Source organism: Oryctolagus cuniculus, chromosome 7 (assembly GCF_051225735.1).
Source record: "Oryctolagus cuniculus isolate XC-2025 breed Fujian yellow rabbit chromosome 7, ASM5122573v1, whole genome shotgun sequence".
In the NCBI taxonomy this organism is placed as follows: domain Eukaryota; kingdom Metazoa; phylum Chordata; class Mammalia; order Lagomorpha; family Leporidae; genus Oryctolagus; species Oryctolagus cuniculus.
Window position 1 is genome coordinate 86,486,908 of NC_142873.1, and position 18,360 is coordinate 86,505,267.

The 18,360-nt window shown below is 45.0% G+C and overlaps 1 protein-coding gene and 1 long non-coding RNA gene across 3 annotated transcripts in view; one reads left to right on the top strand and one right to left on the bottom strand.

Annotated features, from left to right (window-relative positions):
• DDAH1 (dimethylarginine dimethylaminohydrolase 1) overlaps window positions 1–11,506 on the top strand; it is a 163,653-nt gene extending 152,147 nt beyond the window's left edge. For both annotated transcript variants that reach the window (XM_002715885.6, XM_089337110.1), the window contains exons 5-6: window positions 5,261–5,404; window positions 8,181–11,506. In XM_002715885.6, coding sequence (XP_002715931.4) covers window positions 5,261–5,404; window positions 8,181–8,297 — 261 coding nt within the window. In that variant the 3' untranslated portion in view covers window positions 8,298–11,506. The remainder of the gene's footprint in view (window positions 1–5,260; window positions 5,405–8,180) is intronic.
• A 1,438-nt stretch (window positions 11,507–12,944) lies between these two features.
• Window positions 12,945–18,360, bottom strand: part of LOC103350133 (uncharacterized) — a 44,576-nt gene continuing 39,160 nt past the window's right edge. The window contains exon 4 of the long non-coding RNA XR_011390599.2: window positions 12,945–13,277. This is a non-coding gene — a long non-coding RNA (uncharacterized LOC103350133). The remainder of the gene's footprint in view (window positions 13,278–18,360) is intronic.

An 18,360-nucleotide genomic window follows, 5' to 3' on the forward strand; every position in this document is an offset into this window, starting at 1 on the left:
AGCACAGAGCTTGAATGTGTTGTGCCAAATTATGCTCCTCAGAATTCTCCCAATAGCTTAGAAAACTAAATCAACGGGAACACCAGGTTTTCTGGAGTCTGTTTTACTTGTGTCTGTAACTTGACCGGGTAGTAGTGGCTGTGCATGCTATGTGTTCAGAACTTCTTCTAGGTCCTTGGATCACTGGTGTCCTATTTAGTAAACCTCTGGCCTAGGAAATGGTCTCCATAAGGTTCTGGAAGAAATCCTGAACTCCCCCAGTAAACCAGGCCCACCTGAAAGGAAGACAGTTCAGTTCTGCCCACCAACATGAGCAGTCAGACCATCGTGGTCTGCCTTCCGCAGCACACGAGAAACAGAGATTCAGACACAGTGCAATCTCCCATTCCTGCACCTGAGGGAAACTCATTGGCCAGACTGACCAAAAGCAATGGCTGGAAAGTTTCACAAACCCTAACTGCTGTATGCGTATGGAGACAGCCCCAGTTCTGCACATGAAGAAGTCAGTTTAAGCACTGAGTCTGGGGGCTGTTTAATCAGGAGTCACAAACTTAGGTGTTCGGTTTGCTGTACACAGGTGTTTTTCTCTTTTTGTTTTAATGCCTTTAGGTATTACATACTCTCAAGTTCACCTAAGGTCCACCACTCCTATTGAGTAGAGTGCCCATCTGTGTTGCTTTAAGACAAAAATGAATCCTGGACTCTGATTTTAACCAAGTTCCACATTAAGTAATAAATTATATTCCTGTTTTTGGACATGGATCATAGCTTTTAAAAGAAAAAGATTTGTTTGTTTCTTTGTTTGTTTACTTATTTGAAAGGCAAAGCATTGCTAGGGCTGGGAGTGGGGAGAGTAGCAGGGAGAGAGAGAATAAATTTCCACCTACTGAGTCACTCCCTAAATGGCCTCAATAGCCAGGTCTGGGCCAGGCTGAAGCCAGGAACTCCGACCAGGTCTCCCACCACCCACTGCCTTCCCAGGCACATTAGCAAGAATGCTGGATCAGAATTAGAGCAGCCTGGACTTGAACCGTAGCTCCATTACGGGATGACAGCATCACAAGTGTCGGCTTGACCCTCTGTGCCACAGTGTCCGCCCCCATATCTTGTTTTCCTTAGGGAATGCGATTGTTTGCATATGCGATTGCTCATAGTTCATCACAGTATACTCCTGAGGTTCTCCATATCCTTTGAAAAGGTGAAAGGAGGCCGGCGCTGTGGCTCAATAGGCTAATCCTTTGCCTTGCGGCGCCGGCACACGGGGTTCTAGTCCCAGTCGGGGCGCCGGATTCTATCCCGGTTGCCCCTCTTCCAGGCCAGCTCTCTGCTGTGGCCAGGGAGTGCAGTGGAGGATGGCCCAAGTGCTTGGGCCCTGCACCCCATGGGAGACCAGGAGAAGCACCTGGCTCCTGGCTTCGGATCAGCACGATGCGCCAGCCGCGGCGGCCATTGGAGGGTGAACCAACGGCAAAGGAAGACCTTTCTGTCTCTCTCTCTCTCTCACTGTCCACTCTGCCTGTCAAAGAAAAAAAAAAAGGTGAAAGGAATGAAGAAAGTACCCAATTAATTATAAGCATATTTTGATCACCTGCTATATGCCAAGAGACTTGCAAGAAACAAAGGAGGGCAGGAACTCACACTTGTTACACATTTAATATGAGCTAGGGACTAGTGCAAAGGACTTTACATGTATTATCTTCCTTTTTAAAATAATCTTTAGAGTTACCCTATTGGGAATAGATATGACATTGTCATTCCATTTTGTGGCTGGTGAAATTGAGGCTCAGAGAGCTTAAATTGTTTTCCCAAGGTCACACAATTAGTGTGTGGCTAAGCAAGGCTTCAGACCCAGATCCTTCTTTCTGTCTACTCCATTGGGCCAAAACCTGAATTTAAGGAGCTCGTGGTCTGGTTAAAGAGACAGAAACTTCACTCAAATTCTCATATTAAGATTTATCCATATTTTGAAAAATCTAGGGATCTAGGCAGAGGGATGTTAAGCCTGCAAGACTTACTTGCCAAAAAATGAGGTCTTGGAAAGAAGGCTAAAGAAACCACTAAGAAAATATAGTGGGTATAGTCTTCCATGGATTTATGAATAAAGATTGGGGGCTGGCATTGTGGCATAGTGGTAAAGCCTCTGCCTGCAGTGCCAGCATACCATATGGGTGCCAGTTCGAGCCTGGGCTGCTCCACTTCCGATCCAGCTCTCTGCTATGGCCTGAGAAAGCACTAGAAGATGGGCCCAAGTCCTTGGACTCCCGCACCCGCATGGGAGACCTGAAAGAAGCTCCTGGTTCCTGGCTTCAGATGGGTGCAGCTCCAGCCACTGTGGTTAACTGGGGAGCGAACCAGCAGATAGAAGACCTCTCTCTCTCTCTCTCTCTCTCTCTCTCTCTCTCTGCCTCTCCTTCTCTCTCTATGTAACTCTGACTTTCAAATAAATAAATAAATCTTTCAAAAAAAAAAAAAAAGAATAAAGTTGACTTCCAAAACAGGCTATCTGTAGAATGAGGCTGAAGATCAAAGTTTGACAGAGTAGTAGATGGCATTGCAGACTGGTCATGCTATCATAAAATATTAGTAGCTTAAAAGGGATTATTACTTACCTTAGTATATACCTTATTTTCATTTAAGTTACACCATATGTATATGAAAAACTATTATCCCAGTTTTATAGGTGATGAAACCAAGAAGTCAAAGCAAGCAAGCAAGAAAACCAGCTAGCTTAAATCTACATAGCTAGTAAAGGTTGTGCTCAGACTGAAACCCAGGTCTGACTCCAGAGCTCATTATCCTACTGTGCTCCTTCCCACACAATAATAAATGGAAGCTACTATTATTGTATTCTGGAAAGTGCCAGAAAGAAAGTCTGCGTGAAAAATAATTAAGTAGCAGTTCATAGTAGAAGAGAGCTCCCGGAGTACGGATTTATTTTTCTATTAAATTTTTTATGTTATTTCTGGGCACATCCATTTTAGAAGGAGGGCTGAGTGGAGTAGGTTGCTAATTTGCTGAGAAAAGTTCATCTTCAGAAGCAGCTTTAACTGCTCAGGTGCCACAGGTTGGAATACATCTGAGGTTCCTGGATCAGGGCTCTAAAGAAGGATCCAACCCTAGCTGAGCCAGTCCACGAGCAAGGTCTCCCAAGAGATCATTATAACTAAAAGTGAAGGAGAGATGTCCACTCAAGTCCTTTAGCTACACCAGACTGCACAATGGCGTAAGAGGACTATATGTGAAAAGATAATCAATGGCACTATAAATAATGTATGGGGAAAAGCAGCTGTGAATAGTCATTGGCAGGAGGGCGATACCTGCTGCAGCTGTGGAGGGTCAGAAAGAGAACAGAGATGATTATGAGAAATGTCAAGTTGTACAGATTTGGATTTGAATGTACTCATGTGACTGTGAGCAAATAATGTGACCTCTCTCAGTCCCATATCTTCACCTGTAAAATGGGAATTCTGAAATTAAGTAAGAAATGTAAAACGGTTAGCATGGTGTCCTGCCAGTCCTTAATGTAACAGATAGTGTCATATAATTATCTGTTAGAGTTTCAGTCTTCTCCAGGGGACTGTAATCTTGGAAAACAGGGTCTGTGACCTGTTTATGCATCTCATCCTTTCATAAGTGCTCCAGCTCATCCTTGTTCCTACCTATTGTTTCCTTCTATGTGACGGGCATTCCATCCCTTATCAGATGATCCATGAGCTATCTCCCCCTTCGATACAGTCCACACCGGAAGTTGTGACAGATTGACCTGACTGGGGAGTCAGGAAGGCTTACCGTGTGCCACTTTTTACGCTGCCTTAGGAATGCATTTTCTGCCATCTCTCTTCTGCACTTCCATAAACCATCAGTCATGCGGTCTGATGTCATGACTGAGCAGGCTTGCCTGCCTAATTATCTAACACACATTTCTACACAAATACCATAGAGTAAAAGGGGACGTGGCTGCAAAGGTAGACTAGAACCACATTGTGGAGAAGATCATGTTATATTTTCATGGCATTTCTGCAGAGTCCTGAAAACGTATGGATTTGACAAAGAATGGAAAGAGCAGGTCTTTAGCCCAGCAGTTGAGACTCTGCTTGGGACACTTGAATTCCGTATTGGAATTTGAGTTTGGGTTTGAGTTCTGGTTCTACCTCTGATTCCAGTTTCCTGCTAATGTGCACATTGGGAGGCAACAGATGACAGACCATGTACTTGGGAAACCTGCACTGAGTTCCTGGCATCATGGCTCTGGCTTCAGCCTGGCCCAGCCTCAGCTGTTGAGGGCATTTGGGGATTGAACCAGTAGGTAGAAGATCTCTCTCTCTCTCTTTCTCTCTCTCTCTCTCTCTCTCTTTCTCTCTCTCTCTCTCTCACAAGTAAATAAAAATAAATATTTAAAGTATTTTTAAAGAATAGAAAAATCTGCATGACTAAGCTTAAAATAATACATATTTTTGGTATTTGGATACTTTTGTTATTTGAGGGTGTTGGATTTCGAAGGTTTTGGTTGTGTTAGGTGGTAAGGATGAGGTATCAATATTTTAGATTTTCTGCAGAGTTCATTTTTGTGTTCTCACTTTATGCTAAGTACTAGTAAATGTATCATTTGAAGAACTGATCTGTCAGTTTTTTTCCAAGTGTGACTCAGGGACCCCGTGCCTCAGAATTCCCTGGAGGCTTTTCAAAATGCAAATTTCTGTGTCCCATCCCAAATATGCCAACCCAGAATCCGTGAGGGTGTTACCCAGGAATATCCAGGTGATTTTTACACTTATTGTGGGAAGAGCGTCACCTGCCAACAGTTAGATGAATTCAACTGAAATGTACACAGAAGAGCACATTGTTCATGTGTGTGTGTGTGTGTGTGTGTGGTTATTGCTAAAGCAGAGTATTGATCACCCTGATTACTGCTGGGTCTTTCCTACAGACTAGGGTTGCCCTGCTAGGTATTTTGTATCTGTGGCCATTTTACATCTTACTGATCGATCTTATAAGAAAAAGGTAGGAAAATATGTCCTGGTCTTAAAACCTTAAAAAAAATCAGAGACACATCCTTTAAAAGAACAAGAATATTTGCAATTCTTCCAAAGAATCATAGCTTCCGCAGGCTTCCCTCTTCAGATAACAGGGTGGAGGTAAGGAGTGAGAACATGGCCAGAGAAACAGTCCGAGGCCTTGGGTGCAAGCCTGGCCCATCATCCTGGCTGCCTTTGGAGGCTGCCGGTCACTGTGCTTAGGCCTGCTTTGCTCCTCATTCTAGATCATGCAGCAGATGAGTGACCACCGCTATGACAAACTCACCGTGCCTGATGACGTGGCTGCCAACTGTATATATATAAATAGCCCCAGCAAAGGGCACGTTCTGCTGCACCGAACCCCGGAGGAGTATCCAGAAAGTGCAAAGGTAAAAAAAAAAAAAAATCCCTCCTGGCTGCTGCAGTGGGGTGGGCCTCCCTGGGGATGCTTTCTTGGTGCAGTGACAGGAGGGGCTTCCTTTCTCCTTAGACACGTCAAGCCATGAAGACAGCAGAGCAGATCCTGTCAGTTAGGGCTTTTCTCATTCCTGCTGTTGGTCACCAGAGCACGCACAGGAACTGAGCCTCTCAGAGCTTTTCACGTAAGGCCTAGATCCGCCCAGGATCTGTGCTCCAGCTCGAACTGCATATACCTTCCACACTCGGATACTCATTCGGCGTAAAGACCTACCGTTGGAGGGTCAACTGTGTGATTGTTTTCTGCTGCCCCTCAGCAGAGTCACTTGTTTGTTTCAGCAGAGGAGTAAGAGTGATATCCAGAGGTCAGGGCTGCAGAAAGAGAGGGCTGCACTTTTTAGGCAGCAAAAAGCTTTTTGTGGAAAAGATAGAGCAGAAGAATAGGGTGCACTTGGAGTCAGCCCTGCAGGGGTCTGCACTTGTGTCCCGACAAGGGCAGTGTCTCTGGCTCTGGGATTCCTGCCTGGTCGTCAGGGCCCTTCGCCAGTCCCATCTGCACACGTGAACAGTTTTAGTGCTGCCCTGCCAAGCAGAGAGAGCAGTGCTTATCCACATGCTCTTCAAGTGGCCCTGTCTTCCAGCACTTCAGCGACTTCGTCTCTCCCCGGAGGAGCAGATGTGGAGACCGAGCATTTCCGAAGAGCCGTCTTAACAAGTGCTGTCTTTTCTGTGACATCTTACACTTTGAAACTATTAGAAAATATGTTATGCCATCTTTTCCATATGCAATAGTATTTTTTTTTCAAAGATTCATTTGTTTGTTTGAAAGCAGAGTGACAGAGAAGACGGATAGCAAGAGAAATCTTCTACTCACTGATGGACTCCCTGAATGACCACAATCACCAGGACTGGGCCAGCCCAAAGCCAGGGTCCATTCAGATCTCCCAAGTGGGCGCAGAAACCCAAGTACCTGGGCCATCATCTGCTGCTTTCCTGGGTGCATTAGCAGGGAGCTGGATTGGAAGCAGAACAGCTAGACCCCAAACTGGTGCTCCGATATAGGATGCCTGCATTGCAAATGGTAGCTTAACCCACAGCCCCTCAACATGCAGTGCTATGTAATTACTAGATTTACCCTCCAATCACAGCCTCCCTCTTAGCAGATAAAAATAAAAGATAAAGCAGGTATGTGGATTATTTATCCCTATTTCTATAGCTGAAAGCCTGAACCTGAGGAAAATTTATTACTCCTAACCCAGACGGGGGCTTAACCAGTTCTTAGGTAAATACCAGACCTCATAATTAAATGTGCATCAAGGTTTTTTAAAATGTTGCTTCCTGGGGCCAGTCTTATGGCCCAGTGGGTTAAGCCACCATTTGCAAGGCTGGCATCCCACATTGGAGTGCTTGTTCGAGTCTTGTGGCTACTCTGCTTTTGATCCAGCTCCCTGCTAATGCACCTGGGGAAGCCATAAAAAATGGCACAAGTGCTTGGTTCTCTTCTACCCTCATGGGAGCCCCAGATGGAGTTCCAGGCTCCTGGCTTCCACCTGTCCCAGCTCTGGCTGTAGTGGCCTTTTGGGGAGTGAGCCAACAGATGGGAGATTCTCTCTGTGTGTGTATCCCTCCCTCTCTGTTGCTCTGCCTTCTGAATAACTAAATAAATCTTTTGGGAAAAAAAATGGTGGTTCCTGGACCTCCACCCTAGAGTCTACAACATCAACAAGCAGCCGGCTCCCAGGACTCCCTTTGAGAAACGCTGGCCTAGGTCGTTCATGCCTCTCTAGATGCACTGGGCATCTGGCATCCTCAACCGCTTCCCGTTTCAACCTGGGGCCTACCAGTGATGACAAGAACATTGCTAACTCGCTGCTCACTGGAGGCGTGCCTGAACAAGGTGCTGTGCCAAGCACGTTACACATACGGTCTTACTGAGCCTGTGGGGCTACCCTATGAGGGCTGTGTTATTGTTCCAGTCTTAGAGAAAAGTGAACTGAGGTTCAGAGGGGCTGTGGCTGCACTGAAGTCACACTTGAAGGAGTACGTTGACAGAACCCAGTTTGGAACCAACTCTGTCACTCCCACACTCCTCGCCCCTGCACTGAATTTAAAGAATGCACGATTTTCTAAAAACACATGGCAGGTTGTATTAAGGCGTCGTGTTTTCAAGTGATTCTCTTGTTTCAAAAGAGCTTTGTTTGATCATCAGAGAAAAATCTACAGACCGCAATTTGAAGTTCTGACACATGCTTTCTTTTACTGTCAAAAGACGTTATAAAATTCACACCTGTAATTTAAAAGCGGCTTGACCCGAAATATTCCACTAAATTACATTTTGTCAAAATTTTTCCAGTGGTGTTAGTAAGGAAATAAACATTAAAGTATAGTCAAGAGGGTTTTAAAGTGGGGAGCCAGTCATAGGCGGCAGGAGCACGTGGCCACCGATGGACACGAGTCACTCCAGCTAGCCCTGACAGCGGCAGAGGCCAGGCGTGTCTACCAACACCCACGTTTCTGACATATCTCTGGCTCGGAGGTGAAAGCACTGGGCTAGCAGGTAACTGGTTGTTGCCAGCTCCCTGAGGACAGCTGCAGGCATGCGTGGAGTCTACAGTGTGTGTATCTATTGGGGTTAAATGAGTGGGAAGCCTAGACCCTCAAACCCAATGAAGTCTGTCCATCCTGGGGGTGGCAGAGGAGCAGAAACGTAACGCTTCCTCTCTTCCTTTCCCTTGATTGCCTCTGTAGGTGTATGAGAAACTGAAGGACCATCTGCTGATCCCCGTGAGCAATTCTGAACTGGAAAAGGTGGACGGGCTACTCACCTGCTGCTCGGTGTTAATTAACAAGAAGGCCGACTCCTGAGCACAGAGGCCCGCCCTTGTCGCTGGCGAGCCCGCACTAGCAAGGCCCGTGACTCTGCCCCCACTCCCGTTGTTTTCCTTGACAATCTACTGTGCCACTGTGCTACTAACTTCTGTTTACAAAGATTGAATTCTAAGTTTAATTTCTCCATGTCCTTCGTCCTCATCCTTCCTCTCCCTCACGGTGGTACCTAAGCTGTGGATTTGCTAAAAGAATTAAGCAACCTAGAAAACATAGAGCTAATGAATCATTGGAATGTGATTTTAACAGGAAACACTCATTTTAGTGTTTGTATTATCTGTGTGAAAAACATTTCGTTGCCAATGTATTCTGGAGAATATCTTGATCATTCAGATAAGCTGGGTTTTTTCTCTATATCATGAATCATGTTCAGTTCCTGTTAAATTCCCTGCTCCATGGATTCTCCCTGGCTTCCTCTTTTTTTCTTCTGAACTCTGGACACTATTTTTTCTCTTTACTTTCGTTTGCCTTTAGCATTTGTATCACAGCCACCTTGATCTTGAATACAATCCAGGGTCTTGCAGCCTGGATACCTGCAGGTATCCAGGTGCACCCTGTCTGCCATCAATATCCTCTGCCCCCTCCCTCTCTCCCCATGGGCAAACGGGCTCCTCCTGTGACCCAGACCAGAGCAACTGTGTGGGGGGAGTGTCAGCCACAGAGAGGCACATCATGACAGGGTTTGCCCCACGACCTAAATTCCAGAAGTAGGGCACCACACCTAGGAAGGTGAATTCAGCACCAGGTAGTTGCCAAGAGATCGTAGATCAAGAAGTGTAGAAACACCTGTTGGTAAAATATCTTAGAAAGTCTCTAAGTCACATGCCATGAATTTTTGCTTCATTACTGGCTGTAAAGGCCCTTAGAGGAAAGGCTTATCCTTTTCCTTCAGCCCATTTCTCTTTCTCTCCACCTTGACTCACCCTCCTAATTATCCTGGTCTAGAAAAGCCATTTCTTTCACAAGAAACATCACATCTAAAAATGGTCAAGTGTGAGCTAGAGAAAATGGCCCTCCCTGGGGCAGCTCTGTGGTCACCAAAGGGTCCACTCAGGAAATGACCTGCTCGGGGCTTAAACCAACCTCAGACAATGGGTGACTCTCCTTGGAAATGCCTGTGAGAGTTACTGTGGAATTCAGTTAAAACTTCCTTCTTCCCTAGCCTTCACCTTGCACAACTTTCAACCAACACGATCTCTAACAAAGAACAATGCCACAGTGCAGGGCGAGATCTGAAAACTGGAAGAATCCACCTACTAGCAGGTACTTTCCAAGAATGGCAGCTGACTCAAGCATGTTATCATACTTCCTAGTCGTCTCCACCTTTCCCGTGTTGCCTGTGACTCCTTGGTTAAGAATCAGGGAGATGAGCGGTGTCACTTCAGGTCTCGCTCCGCTTACCTCTGTGTTAGTAGTCAAACATTCCCGAAGTTGGTGATCAAGAGAGAATGGCTCCCGTTCATTTCATCATCCCCTTAGCACCCAGAAGAAACCCCTGAGAAAGCCAAGACAGCCTTAACCATGCTCTATCTTTTCTACTTATTTTATGACTTTCTGCAGAAATTTGTAGAAATTTCTTCTCCTTCTGTTCCTTGCCATTTAACTTTAAAATCCATAGCACATGCAAATATCTAATGATGTGCATCCTGTGATAGAACCATATCTCGGTCACTGTCAAATTTCAAAGCTTCCCATGGTGGATGAATGATTTGTTCTTACCAGAGAGAATGAATGTTAGCCACATGCTGAGATTAATAAAGGAAAATTAGGGCTGCCCTTTTGGGTTGAATCTAGCCCTACATTGGCAAAAGCAGGACTTCTCCCCGCACAAACTCAGCATCTCAAAAACAACCACAAGAAAAGCAACCCATCGGTCAGTCAGTTTGGGCTAACTGGCATGTGATTTTTTTTTTTTTTGGACAGGCAGAGTGGACAGTGAGAGAGAGAGACAGAGAGAAAGGTCTTCCTTTGCCATTGGTTCACCCTCCAATGGCCCCCGCGGCCGGCGCGCTGCAGCTGGCACACCGCGCTGATCCAATCCCTGGTCTCCCATGGGGTGCAGGGCCCAAGCACTTGGGCCATCCTCCACTGCACTCCCGGGCCACAGCAGAGAGGTGGCCTGGAAGAGGGGCAACCAGGACAGAATCCAGCGCCCCGACTGGGACTAGAACCTGGTGTGCCGGCGCCGCAAGGCGGAGGATTAGCCTAGTGAGCCGCGGCACCGGCCTTGGCATGCGATTTTCATAGCATCCCTTCTGTCACCCCAAATTTAAGAGCTGTTTTCTATTATGTTTAGTCAATTGCAAGTAAATAGATTTTTCTTGATAACAATTTGCTCTGCAGAAAGCAGCCTTTCGTTTTTCCTTTTCCTTGCACCTTTTCCTCTCCTCTTGGTCTCAAAAAATCACTTTGAATCTGGGTGCCTGTTCCACATCTTACTCTCACACCACAACATGACCTTCCAGGCTTCTTTGGACTCCCTGTGTGATATGATGATGTGAAAACATAAAGTACTTGTAGCATAATAGAAGTACTTCTTTGATGTTCTCAGCATAAGCTATCTTTGAAAAGGAAAAACATCTCTTCCATAGGTTCCCCTCTTATCCGTTGTGATTTATAAGACAGATGAACTAGCAGGAACTGCTTTTTGACATTATAAAGACACAACAGATTATATTTAAGTAAGTAAAAGTTGAGTCAGAATTGGTTGGTGTGATTTAGTTTAACAAATGGGTGATATAGAGAAAATACATTATTTAGCGTTTATCTCTTCATCAATGATGGATTGCTATAGAAATCAGAAGGCAGACCTCTCTAATGTGTATTGATTGTTCTTTTAAGCTGGTGTGAACAGATTACTAAGGCCATCTCTTCATCTCGAAGGAGGGCAATACTCTGTAGAGGAATATGTGACTTACATAGAGTTGCATGTTAATCTTTGGATTATTTACTCTGTAACATTCTATAGAATCCAGACACGATTCCAACCTGGTGTTAGAGTTCTGCCTTTTATTTTTCTGACCATCTTGTTCCAGCCAATATATGGTTATCCACTGTGTGTGCCAAAACCAGTAATGCCTTCCATGGCCCTTTAGTCCAGAGAAGTTCTGCCCTGATTGTAGTCTCTTGCTGTCCCGGTCCTACATGTGTACCAATCATGATGGAATAAAGTGTGAGTTGTACTGTGATCCACAGCATTGGTCTCTTTTTTGCAACAGAAATTGCCATGGGAAAGGAAGTTATCATTTCTTTACCGCCAAAACATGGGGTGTTTTCTCTCTTGTCCTGTGGGCCACGGAATTGGCAAAACTGTACCTGAAAATCAACTGTCATTGAAACTTGGGTTAGAATGACATTGGAAGTGATACTTTACCCTGGAGGCACTTGAAAAGTGTGCAGATGACCCATGCCAGGTCAGCAGAGCTGGATTTCACCTGTGCTGCTTCTAAAAGGTATCTCTTCTTTCTGCTTTGTTTTTTTTTTTTTTTTTTTAAGATTTATTTTATTTGGAAGACAGGGTGACAGAGAGAGACCAAAGAGAAGGAGAGATCTTCCACCCACTAGTTCACTCCCACAGTGGCCAAGACTGGGCCAGGCTGAAGCCAGTTCAACCAATGGTATAAGTAGAACAAAAAAGTACTAAAAGGAATAAAGTGGTAAGTTGTCCCTCGACAGTCAGGACAAGGGCTGATCAAGTCACTGTTTCTCATAGTGTCCATTTCACTTCAACAGGTTTCCTTTTTGGTGCTTGGTTAGATGTCACCGATCAGGGAGAACATATGATATTTGTGCCTTTGGGACTGGCTTATTTCACTCAGCATGATGTTTTCCAGATTCCTCCATTTTGTTGCAAATGACCGGATTTCATTGTTTTTTACTGCTGTATAGTATTCTATAGAGTACATATCCCATAATTTCTTTATCCAGTCTACTGCTGATGGGCATTTAGGTTGATTCCAGGTCTTAGCTATTGTGAATTGAGCTGTGATAAACATTGAGGTGCAGACATCTCTTTTATTTGCCAATTTAATTTCCTTTGGGTAAATTCCAAGGAGTGGGATGGCTGGGTTGTATGGCAGGATTATAGTTAGGCTTCTGAGGAATCTCCAAACTGAAAGAAAGGGTTTTTTTTAAGATTTATTTATTTTATTTGAAAGGCAGAGTTACAGAGAAGTAGAGAGAGAGAGAGAGAGAAAGAGAGAGGTCTCCCATCTGCTGGTTCACTCCCCAGACAGCCGCAATGGCCAGAGCTGCACCAATCTGAAGCCAGGAGCTTCTTCCATGTGGTGCAGGAGCGCAAGGACTTGGGCCATCTTCTGCTTTCCCAGGCCATAGCAGAGAGCTGGAGAGCTTGATTGGAAGTGGAACAGCCAGGACTTGAACCAGCGCACATATGGGTTGCTGGCACTGTAGGCAGCAGCTTTACCCATTACGCCACAGCATCAGCCCCAAAGAGTTTTTTTTTTCTTTTAACTTTTATTTAATAAATATAAATTTCCAAAGTACAGCTTTTGGATTACAGTGGTTTTTTCCCCCCATAACTTCCCTCCCATCCACAACCCTCCCATCTCCCGCTCCCTCTCCCATTCCATTCACATCAAGATTCATTTTCAATTCTACAAAGAGTTTCTTTTCAAAGATTTATTTAGTTAGTTGAGAGGTAGAGTCACAGACAGAGAGAAGGAGAGACAGAAAGAAAGGTCTTCCATCCACTGGTTCACTCCCCAAATGGTCACAATGGCCAGAGTTGGACCAAACCAAAGCCAGGAGCTAGGAGCTTCTTCCAGGTCTCCCACGTGGGAGCAGGGGCCCAGGCACTTGGGTCATCTTCTACTGCTTTCCCAAGCCATCAGCAGGGAGCTGGACGGGAAGTGGAGCAGCTGGAACTTGAACTGGTGCCCATATGTGATGGTGGTGCCACAGGCAGATACTTAACCTACTATACCACAGCACTGACCCCTGAAGGTTTAAAAAAAAAAAAAACATTTTTTTATTTCCAACAATTTTTCTCAAACTGAAGGAGCAGTATTGTTTTCTATTTCATATTATAAAAAAAAAAAACTGCTCTCTATAAAGGCAAAATCCAAGCAGTACCAAAGGAAACGCAAACAGTAAAAATAAAAAGAAAGAAAATTTGTCCTAAATTTTGTCACCTAGAGATGATCACTATTTTTTTTGAGTAAATACATTTATTGATACCCATTTTTTATATAGTTCAATGAAATAATCTACAAATATAAAAGCACTTTTCTTTAGGATATCACCATGGTCCATGTAAACACTCAACACTCAGAGTCATTGCAGGAAGCCCTCCAAGTCACACTGTTGGGCTTACAGCCCTGAACATACAAATTCCATTCAACAGTGGCACTTATGTAGTCAAGTGGTCCAGGGAGATAATCACTATTAATATTTCAGAAAATACACATCTCAGGATAGATTAGATATAAATATGGAATAATTTTACATAATCAGGCTACTCTGCAGTCTGCTTCCTTCTTTTAGTAATATCTCTCCATCACCATAAACGGAGATTTACATCATCAGTTCTAACCCTGAATATCCTACAATGTGGTTACTGAAGCAGCCCTTTCTGAATTCTACAGGGTATTATATCAAAGATGGTCAGTATGTCCACATCGCTGTTAGCCAGGGGGCTTTACACTATCAAAACTGTGCTGTGACAAGCCTTCACACAGCCCCAGGTAGTGCAGTCTGATGTGTTCCTATCATAACTGAAGCTACGTGTGAATGCTCGCCAGATGCACAGCCTAGAATCAGAATTCTTTCAGGAGGTTGTTGATTTACTCGCACCTCCTCATTGATGTTGTTGCTTTGATTCACTCTCTACTGTGTAGACTGGCAATGAAGCCAAAAAAGGCAAAATGCCAAATACCACCCTGAACACCTGGTTTTGGTCCCAATGGAAAATGGAAGCCTCTTGGCCAGCGCCACGGTTCACTAGGCTGATCCTCTGCCTGCGGCGCCAGCACCCTGGGTTCTAGTCCCAGTTGGGGCGCTGGTTCTGTCCTGGTTGCTCCTCTTCCAGGCCAGCTCTCTGCTGTGGCCCGGGAAGGCAGTGGAGGATGGCCCAAGTGCTTGGGCCCTGTACCCGCATGGGAGACCAGGAGAAGCACTTGGCTCCTGGCTTTGGATCGGCGCAGCGCACCGGCCATAGCGGCCATTGTAGGGGTGAACCAATAAAAGGAAGACCTTCCTCTCTGTCTCTCTCACTGTCTAACTCTGCCTGTCCAAAAAAAAAAAAAAAAAAAAAGAAAAAGAAAAAGAAAAGAAAGAAAGAAAAGGAAAGAAAGAAAAAAGAAAATGGAAGCCTCTGTCTCGGCGCCAGAAGACTGTGCTCCCTCCCGAGGAGACAGGGGGATCCTGTACACAGGAAGATGTGGTCCCCAACTCATCTCCCTCCTCGCTTTCTAAAAAATGAAGGAAGAGGGAAAATACCCTCTCCTGGAAAGCTGCAGACTCTGGAAGCGGGAATTTCGCTGAGTGAGGAATGCTGGTCACAGCAAAGTGACACAGGTGACAAAGCCCCACTCTGCCAGGCTCTGCAGTGCAGCTTCTGTTCTTCAACAGCTGATGGCTGGAGCTGGCGCCAGCGCTGTGGCATAGTGGATTAACGCCCGTGGCCTGAAGCACCAGCATCCCACATGGGCGCTGGTTCGAGACCCGGCTGCTCCACTTCCAATCCAGCTCTCTGCTGTGGCCTGGGAAAGCAGTAGAAGATGGCCCAGGTCCTTCAGCCCCTGCTGGGAGACCCGGAGGAAGCTCCTGGCTCCTGGCTTCGGATCGGTGCAGTTCCAGCCATTGCAGCCATCTGGGGAGTGAACCAGCAGATGGAAGACCTCTCTCTCTCTCTCTCTCTCTCTCTCTCTGCCTTTCCTCTCTCTGAGTAACTGACTTTCAAATAAATAAATCTTTTTAAAAAATTGAAAAAAAGAACTGATGTCCTAGGACAGGCAGGAAAGGAGGCCCACACGAGTGCACAGTGACTAAGAAGGTGAAACACGTAAAAGAACATTGCAGTTCCCAAGTCAGGGAGACCAGGCAGGAATCGGGGTTTGAGCTGGGAGTGGATGGACAGCCATGGCTTCAGTAGGTGGAGGTGGGCATGCAGGCACTGCAGCTGTGGGGACAGCATGTGCACAGGCAGAGGTAGGACAGTCACTTCTGCTGTGCCTTGGGGATACAATGGGGATAGTGCCTGCTGAATTTGCATTCGACAAGGAAGACAGTGAACAAAGTGTGACTAGTATGATGACCCTCTGGGTACTCAAATCAAACAAATGAATTTGATTGGCTGAGATACAGGGTAAGACGAGTATTGTACAAAAGCCTGGTGAGACAGTGTGGGTTGGAATGTCGAATACCCCAACCCTGAGTATTTGGACTGAAGTCGGCCGTCTGTGCGACCCCCTGAAGCTCCTGGGTCAGGGATCAGTGACACCACAGTTAGGTCTGGCAGCGCTGTGCAAGACTGGGAACGGAGAGGAGTCAGGTTTCTCTGGTTTCTCCAAGTTTAATATTTTATTTAAGCATCTCGTCTTACCATCAAAATGGAGCCTGAACGCCTGGCAATTAACTCCGTCTCTATTTTCGCTCCTGAAGAAAAGGATAATAACACCTTCCCCTCCCAACTCCTAAGGAACTTTTAGAAACACTTGGGTTGTTTTATTTGAAAAGCAGAGTGACAGAGATAGAAAAGAGGAAGATACAGAGAAAGATCATCCATCTACTGAAACTCTCCAAATGCCTACAACAGTCAGCAGGTAGGCCAGGCTGAGGCCAGGAGCTAGGAATTCCATCCATGTCTCCCATTTATGTGACAAAGACCCAATTCCTTGGGGCCATCATCTGCTACTTCCCCAGTACGTTAGCAGGAGGGTGAATCAGAAGCAGAGTAGCTGAGATTCAAACCAGCACTTGGATATTGGATGCCAGAGGTCCCAAGCAGCAGCTTAACCCACTGCATCATAACACCTGCTCATAAGGGACATTTTTAATGCAAATGAGATTAAAAAAAAAACTGAAGGGTTCTTTGCAAGAAAGATATATTATAAATATCATTATCATCATCATTATCCTCATTAACTCCTATCACAGCAAGTTTGGATCCATCAAAATGTCATTCTTATTTGAAACATCAATCACCTGCTCCAGAAATAACTCAGGACTTTCATCATTGATGTCTCTGATCTGGCCTGACAGCGTCCATGGTGAATTCGCAGGTTTCCTTGGGCTGCCCCACAAAAATACTCGCAGAGGAAACTGTTGGCAGATAAGAACATTTCCCCTCTCCCTTCCCCCTCCAAACACTCATTTGTTAACATAGTGAAAGCTGGACCACTTATAGCACAAGATAAGTGAGGTTATCGGGCTTTTAGGAGAGTATGTAAGTGCCAAAAATGTTACTGTCTCTATAAATAAATAAAAGATTCAAACAAGTATGCCAGCGAACTCGATGGTAAAATATTGCCTGGGCTGGCCTGTGACATGAATGCCTAACAGCAAAGACGGGTCTTTCAATTTTGGGAAGCCCCTCCCTAAACAGAATTTAGCTGTGAATACAGAGAACCAACTGGGATGGAAAGCACAGGCCTAAGCAGATAGTCTGCTTGTTTCCTATGCTTCAGTTTTGCCCCCAGTTTTACTGTTATAATTGATAAGATAAAGTAGTACAGATAGAATTTAAGGTATATGATTTGATGGAGAGGATTTTGATTTAGTTTTGGTTTTCTGTTTCTGGTTTTGTTTTTGTTTTTTGCTTTTTGTTTATACACACACACACACACACACACACACTCATTTAATAAGTAGAGCAATAGAGAGAGAGCGAGATCTTCCATCTACTCATTCACTCCCCAAACACCAGCAACAGCTAAGGCTAAGCTAGGCCAGAGTCAGGAGTCAGGAACTCCGTGCAGGTCTTCCTTGTGGGTGGCAGGGACTCAAGTACTTCAAGCCAAAATTGGCACTCTCTCAGGGTACACCTGATGTTTTTGGTTTGCTTGTTCTTGTTAGTATTGTATTAGGAAGGCAGAGAGAGAGAGAGCTCCCAAGTGCTGGTTCACTCCCCAGCAGCCAGGCTTAAGCCAGAGTCAGGAGCTAGGAACTCAGTCTGTGTCTTCCATGTAGGTAGCGGAGCCAAGTATTTGAGCCAACAATGCTTTCACCCAGGGTCTGCACTAGCAGGAAGCTGGAGTCTGAAGCCAGAGCCAGAAATCAAACCCAGGCATTCCAAAGTGACACAAGCATCTTAACCATTAGGCTAAATGCATGCTCTGAACTGGACATTTTGATATACATATTCATGTGAAATAATCACCATAATCAAATTAGTTAACATATCCCTCACCTAACATGGCTGCCATCTTTTTGTGTGTGTGTGCACATGTGCATGAGTCTTGAGAATATTTTTAAAATCTTTCCTGTGAGCAAATCCCAATTCAGAATCATTGACTATAATCTCATTGCTATATGCATCAGATCTTTAGGCTTCATCATCTTGCATAACTGATATTTTGTATCTTTTAATCAACATCATCCCCATTTCCCCCTTTAAAAGTAATTTTTAAGTTCCTGCTCATGGACAAGAAAACTTGTTGATTAATTAGTACTTTGCGGAAAGAACTCAGAGGACAAATGTTCAGAATCAACTGAGATGCTCTATGCTGCACATTCAAATTGCCTTACATCCCATAGGGGTGCAAAGATTCTAAATATTTCACACTGATGTAAGGAAAGTTCAGGAAACAAACAAGTTTTGATGTCAAACAACAATCTAACTTTGTAGAAACATTGGCTTTTCTACTTCTAGAAGCAACTTGTGGAATGAACACTGACTTGTGGATCCAACAGAAGCTTAAGATTCCAGGACAGGATGTGAACAAAAAGTCATCTGTTTTGTTTCCAGGGGACCCAGATGGGTGTGTGAGCCACCCCCCCACCAAGTTAATGCCAGGACAGCAACAGGGCACTTTCTTCCTTTCTGGGCTTGACAATGTTCCCAGGGCGAGATGGTACTGGG